At 27.3% G+C, this 7672-nt stretch overlaps 1 protein-coding gene across 1 annotated transcript in view; it reads left to right on the plus strand.

Moving 5' to 3' along the window:
• Positions 1-294: 294 nt before the first annotated feature.
• The window catches only part of LOC105623433 (allatostatin-A receptor-like), a 33476-nt gene continuing 26098 nt past the window's right edge, over positions 295-7672 (plus strand). Inside the window, exon 1 of the mRNA XM_012204821.1 lies at positions 295-415. Within this exon, the coding sequence (XP_012060211.1) occupies positions 295-415 (121 nt within the window). The remainder of the gene's footprint in view (positions 416-7672) is intronic.

Raw genomic sequence — 7672 nt, forward strand, 5'->3', positions numbered from 1 at the left:
AGAGAGAGAGAGAGACATATCATTTTCTTCTACTTAATTCTTTTAAATATAAAGTTTAAGATGAAAAACCTAAATTATTGCACGGAATATAGATATATAACATATACAGCACTGTATATGTTTCTTTCCACAAACTGTTTTAATTGATTTATTTACAATGTCTTTAATATATTGTATTATTAGTCTATTAAAAAATGTAATAACAGTTTAATGTCATTAAAAATAAATTTTTGTTTTAGAACTTCCAGCGATCGAAATACGATTCCTTACGAGATCAGCAACAATGAAAGCTACATGAACAACGAAACTCTGCTTTACAATGTGTCGTTCAATGAAGATTATATTTTCGACAGAACCGACGTAAAAGTAATTTTCATCACTTTATACACCATTGTATTCGTCTGCTGTTTCTTCGGTGAGTCTTTGACATTTTCGCATATTAACAATTAATTAATTTCTGTATTATTTGTAAAAAATATGTCATTAGTTGTATTTGAGAAGGTAGAGATTTTATATATATATATATATTATATATAAACATAAATTTTTTATGTTCAGCAATTTCTAATCAATATAAATTATTTAATTATTAAATATTTGAAGACATAAATAAATATTACAGAAATCTAATACCAATTTAATATTGCCCAATTTAATATTGAAAGGCAGTAATTAATTATTTATTTTGAGTATTAGAAGTACTAAATAACAGTGCTTTTAATACACCAAATAAGTAAGAAATTGCTATCTTTTAGTATTAAAATGATCAATATTATATTTCTATAAGGGCAATTATAGAAAAAAAAGTTCTCTGTTTAGAGATAAATTAAATCTCTAATGAATGTTATATACAGCGTGAATTCATTTAAAGTGAGTTAAATTAATATATATCCAAATTAATATATATCCAAAGAGTTAAAATGTTGCTAATTTATTCTATGATGAACAAAAAATGTGAAAAGTAATTTTTATATTACTAAATATTTATTTTGCATATATTAATTTGTTTCTAAATAAATTTTATTTAATTTACATGTATTATTTTTTCAAAATTAATTCAATATTAATTTATCGCATTTTAAATATCTTTTTTTTTTTAAGAAATTTAAAAAACTCGCGATAAGAGTGTTGCTGCATTTGCACGGTTCGTACGTTAAAGGATTAATTAATTTCATTGTTCATTTACGGAATGTTTAATGCGTCTATCTCAAATTAAAGCAAAAGATGCTGTGTGGGCATTTCATACGGAATGAAGCTGCAATTCGCAGAATTTGTATGTCTCATTCGCAGAACTCATATGTCGCTGTTAAGATGGTTTCATTTCCTCAAAGATTTGAACAATCCCCATTGCGGATTACTATGAATCATTATTAGATAGTTCGGTCGTTTCTCCGTAGGTGTAATGAACGCGAGATATTAGTCGGTAACTTTTAAGAGAAGAAGATTCCTCTAATTTACCGGTTCTACCTAGAATCGTCGATTTACGGACTCGTGCTGAGTATAGTTGAAAATGACGTCCAATTATTCGGACAATGCCAGTTACCAGAGCTATTTTTAGAAATTTGACCTAGAAGATAGCGTTCAGAATTCATTCTCCACAGAAATTTTATCAGAAACTCGATTGCTAGATATTTAATTTACATTTGATACTGAATATTTCGAGATTTTCTATCCACAGTATATATCCATAATTTCTTATTTATAATGATATATCAATTTTTAATTTATCATCGTGACAAAGACGAATATTCGAGAAAACACCCAATTCTATTTTATATGATTTTATATCGATAATCTCTAATACCGATTATAGACTTTATTTAGCTTTACGATAAATACGATTCCGTGTGAATTTCAGGAATATCGGAATTCGATTATAGTTACTGATATATCGAAATTGCATTTCGAATATGTTATCGATAATCTAGGCTAAAAAAACTTTTACAATATAAAAACTTAATATTGATACACAATAAATATAAGTTAAAGTGAGAAGATCAACAGCCAAATCTCATCTTTGGTTCATATTTGTATAAGTAATGTTTGTGATATGAAAATTTAAAGAAAACATTAATGCATTACACGATATGAATTAAAGTGGGAAGATTAATAGTCAAATCTCGTCTTTAGTGATCTATGCTTTTTATGACAAAAAACTTAAATATTACAAATATTAATACATTACACGATAAATATAAATTAAAGTGAGAGAAGATTGACAGTCAAATCTCATCTTTGGTACATAGTGTTATTCTCGCGTTTGGATATTAGATGATTAATGATCTTTGCAAGTCGATTCAAAACAAACATGACGGTGCGGTTGCATGGTCAAGTGCATACCAATGAAACTCACAAGAAATATGAAGCATAAAAATAGACAAGCGAAATACGGAACGCGATGTATCGAAAATAATACAAAATATAAAAAGACAGACGCGGATCCATAATTAAAATTTTTGACATGTTTGTATTATAGCAATCAAAAAAACAGACTCTAAGTTAGTAACAATGAAATTTAAAATTCAATACAGACGATTGATTTTGATGCGATCTGTAGCAAAGAGTCGTGATGTGTCGTACGTGACGTGTCGTACTTCTTCTTGGTCACTCGTAAATAACGTAGCTGTAGTTTGCTAGATAGGGCAAAGCGAAGTTGAGCGAAACGTCGATTCAACTCTTCAAACGGAGATTTCTTTCCCTGCCGGTTGGAATTTATGCTCTCAATAAACGCCAGTACATCCGATATGATCACGGTTTTAAAGCCTAGGAAAGAGATACATTTTTATAAGTTTTTTTTAATGGAGAAATTAAAATTAAAGATAAACTTTAGTTTTTATTTTGCTACTTATCATACACCATCATACACATTAAACTCATAATGTCAAATTATGTCCAATTTAAATTATTTCTACTCAATGTATTGTTAATTTAAAAAAATATGGAATTAAATAATTTAAGTCAAGAAAATTTATTAAATTTAATTCAAGCTCAGTTTATTATTTACTGTAAGTATATTTTAGTATGGGGCGTTGTTTACTTTGAAACTAACTAAATTACAGAAATGGATTGCTTTACATTTTGACACATGTAAGTTAAAAATAATAAAATGTCATTTAACTTAAGAGATCATCAATATTTCTTTGATATTTAACATGTCAAACATAGTTTTCATTCTTATTCTTAAATTACATTATATCTTATCTTTTCCAAATATCTGTTGAAAACTTGTGTTAGTGTCCGTAACGTATTGAGCTCAGGATTCGCTAAGTAATTGTGCAGATCAATCATCCTTGCATGAAAAATCGTAACAAGATGCTGAAAAAGATCCATCCCGACAGGGTCTGTTTTTCATTCCTACATTAGACTGTACTAAAACTTTCTTTCTCGCATTCGAGAAATCAAACAAAACTATTTCACTTTAAGTTCTAGAAGTGTATAAAACATATCTACTTGAGCTATTTTCTTCTCAAATAAAGTTAAGGTGCGTAAAACGGTTAAATTGATTATTTCAATACGATCGATTATGATTTATTTAGAATTTAGAATTTCATTAGAAATATAACATTTTCTTGTTAATTCTATAAAAAGTGTCATTTCACATGTGATGAATGTAGAAATATTCCAACTCGAAAAAGTTCTCGCTATCTCTCCGACTCGCGTTTCTCGAACGTACGTTTCGAAAACTAGAAATTCCAAACACGTGTCACACTGTCTGTCTAAATACATTCACTGTTAAATAATTAAATATTCGTCCATCGAATTACAAATTACATGCCGATGCAGATATTTACTTTTCTCATAGCTGTCGTGTTCCTAAAACGAATAATTTCGCCGATGACTAAACGAATAATCGATAATTAAAACTGATCCATTGTATAATAAAATCGCGTTATAATGAAGATGAATCAGCAATATTTGAATTAATATTGCTTTATTAATATTTCGGCAAGTTTTTATAATACAGCTTATTAGCATTGATTTATTATATTATTTTCTTATTTATAATAAAATTAATAAAATTAAATTTTCTTTAATATACAATTTTCGGAATTTTTTATTATTGTTTTATTATTTTAAATAATCCAAGGTTAACTTTTTCTTAATAAATACATGAGATATTAATAACATTTAAATTATATAAAGAATAGATAACAAAAACAAAGAAGGTAAATGATAATTTGAGCATCTTCATTATCTTTTGATTTTGATTGTTATTCATAATTATTTCGAATTATTCATAATTATTCTCCGCGTTGTCTCCCATTGACAATCATTCTTGAGTCCAATTATTTCGGGTTCAATTCTTAGATGTATCATCTTGTATGCATTTTACTGTAGCCGGAAATGCAAATACTGTTGACACGATAAATTCGAGACAGTGCGCGCGTGTAATCGTTACAAACTGAAATTTCAATTTGTTTTTCCCTCTCCTCGTTTTATCCTGGTAGTATACTCGTCAACTTCTCTGGCTTTTTTTTGTTTTGTAAAATGCATGACTAGCAAATCGAGCTGCCTGAAATGAACTAAATTGAGCTCCAGTATCATTGAAAAAGTCTTATTAAATAAGATGTTATCTCTATTACTATTATTCCAAATAGTACATTTAATAAATTCTCTGATATATTCAAGAAATTTATATTCGATATTGTTAAGTAAACATATTGTTAAGTAAACGAGAGCATATACCTGTACAAAATTCAATACAAATACATTTCTTGTAGAGAACAAAGTAGTAAACAAAACAATATCTTTTATATTAAAATTACTGTTATATACAGGAAATGCCAATAATTATTTATGTGTTTTTGTAAAAGCACTTTAAATAAATTATTATAAAACAAACTTATTGTAAATTATAGATTATTGGTTTGTTATCTACAATTATACATTTTGGGTTTATTATTCTCTCATTCAAATAATGAGCGAGATTATCGGTTGCTGCGGATTTATAATATGAGTTTATGATTCACAATTTCCTTTACACAGAAACATCCAATCTGCCATCAATACAGAAAATCGAAATGCGATATAAAACACGAAGTAACTTAACTGGCAGCTTGTAAATCCAAGTGGCCAATAATTGTGTAATTCAATAACTGTACGGTTTATTCTGTTACATGTAACAAAACATTCTACAATAAATAATATAATTAATAAAACGAGGAGATGAATTAAAAAGAGGAAATATAAAAATAATGGATAACAAGTCTGATATAATTAATCCTCAAAATAAATATGCTACGTTCGCAGAAAATTTGTACATCTGTTGATATTTCCAGTTATTTATTATTTAACTACGCACGTTAATGTAATCACTAAGTTTTACTACATATGCTTGCAAAAATATCTGCTTGAAGAATTTTAAAATTTAATTTTATATATATTTATGTTGCTGTATCCATTCAATCATCTTAGATTGTGATGTCAAAAGTAAGAAAAATATATAAAAAAAATTCTTGCAGACTATATTAAAATATTAGTAGTTTTTTTTTTTAAATATTTGTACTCAATAGAATAGATTTGTAAAATATATCGAAAGCTCTCCTTATGTTTTGATAATAAATAATTATATATTTGAAATTTAATAATATGACAAGTGTCTAATTGTGGTTTTATTCTATTCCAAAATAAAAGGAGAGTTTTTATCTTATTTTATAAGTACATTTAATCAAATGTAAATTATTTTATTTAAAAAAATTTCTATTTTAATATAATTTGCAAAAATTTTTATTGTTTTCTTATTTCTAACGTCATCAATCTGAATATCTGTGAAGATCACTTAGGAGTCGAATTATTTCATTTTAAATAGATTTTAATTATTTAGACGTAAAAATAAGCCTATACTAGAAATATTGACATTTATCAACGGAATGTTATTTATCTACAATTATTTTTTATAAATTACACATATTTAATATAAATAACATTTAGGGTACGGTCAACGCAATGCTACAAACGCTTTGAAGAGTTTTTTAACTATTCAGTCAGTTTGTAAAATTCTTTCTTCCAATTAGTCCATCAAATGCTTCCATCAAAAGCATTTGTAGCGAGACCACAGCCTTAATAATACATATATATAGAACAATTTGAATATTTTGAATATTAGTGCATGAAATCTCTTAATGATTACAGTAATAATACCAACATATTTGTATAAATACGTCTTTGTTATTTAATTGCTTCAGAATTAATAATTAATAATATTTTAATTCATATACATATTGATACAATATTTATATTATTTGCTAATTACTTTGATGAATTATATCAACTTTTGATATTATACTTAAATCTATAATAATCATTATAGGTTGATCATTATAAGTCGATAATCCATGCAATCCTTTGATAAATTATTAACTTTAACATTAATTAATGTATAATAATAATATAACTTTTGTTGCCTCGACTTGATTAAAATAATAACTACATTCGAAACATTGCGAAATCTGAGGAAATAGAATCGGAAAAATTCGTCCTTCTTTGAGCAACAATCATAAATAATCTATTTTCCACCAGTGAGGTTCGATTTCACGCTCATCCGCAATTCTGGATATGGTTACTGCGTTTGTATGGTTTGCGATATGCTACGAAAGGAGCTGTTTGCCGGACTCTCGCTGCTTTATGCTGTTAAGACTCGATTGTAGTCTCGATTCAGCAGAAAGTCTTGAATAGGATACTCACGTGCGACAACGGACAATACGCTCAAAGATACCGCACTTGAGAATGTGTGCGGAGACTTAAAGCGAAACTTACATAATCTATAGTGCTGGCGAGAAGACGCGATTGAAAGACAAATCGGATTAGAAATTTAGAACGTTTGTTTCAGAGAATCCATTAGAAGTGAAAGACAATATAACCGCTTAGTATTAATAAAGTGAGTTGAAGCATAATTAAATGAATAAATCAACATCTTAATTCAATGATAAAATTTTAAAGAAATTAAATTTACTACTGTGTGTTTTTATTGAATTTAATAAAGTACTCTATTATATGAGATAGGCTCTTAATATGAGATAGTGGAGTTATCTTATCGCTTTTAGGATGAAATCTATTTAGGATCGGTTGTTCCATCTTTAGATAAACTATGTGATAATTTACTTGAATAAACAAAAAGAATAAAAAAGTAAGAACATAAGAGAGCAAGAGAGTAAGACAACGAGCTGAAGTTTATCGAAAGGTGGAATAACCCAGCCTTAGTGAAAAATTCATTATTAGATTTTGCGTGTAGTCATTGCAAAAAAAATTTGTGAAATTGAATGTTGTCAAATTTCATTGAGGTGAGTCTTTAAACCTTATTTATTATACAAGATATTCTCGGGTTAAACCGCTAAATTTAAAATATAAATTTAGATTTTATATTTTAGTATCTTAAAGCTTATTAAATTTCCTTCAAAATGTCATTTGGAAGAGAATTTAATATAAGCTTTAAGATTACATTTTTAAATACTGTCCATTACAAAATGTACTCCTGCAATATTTCGTAATAGGAGGACTTTTCTCTATATATAGATATAACTCTGGCTTAACTGATGCTGAAGGCATCAAAACTGACATACGACAGCTCTCAGTGAATGAACAGGTTAACAGAAAAAACTGCCAATTACTCAATTATTCAATTATTATATGTCTTCATGTAAATGAATCTCTTCTCTCTCTCTCTCTCTCTCTC

The sequence above is a fragment of the Atta cephalotes genome (assembly GCF_000143395.1).
Source record: "Atta cephalotes unplaced genomic scaffold scaffold00057, whole genome shotgun sequence".
Classification (NCBI taxonomy): domain Eukaryota; kingdom Metazoa; phylum Arthropoda; class Insecta; order Hymenoptera; family Formicidae; genus Atta; species Atta cephalotes.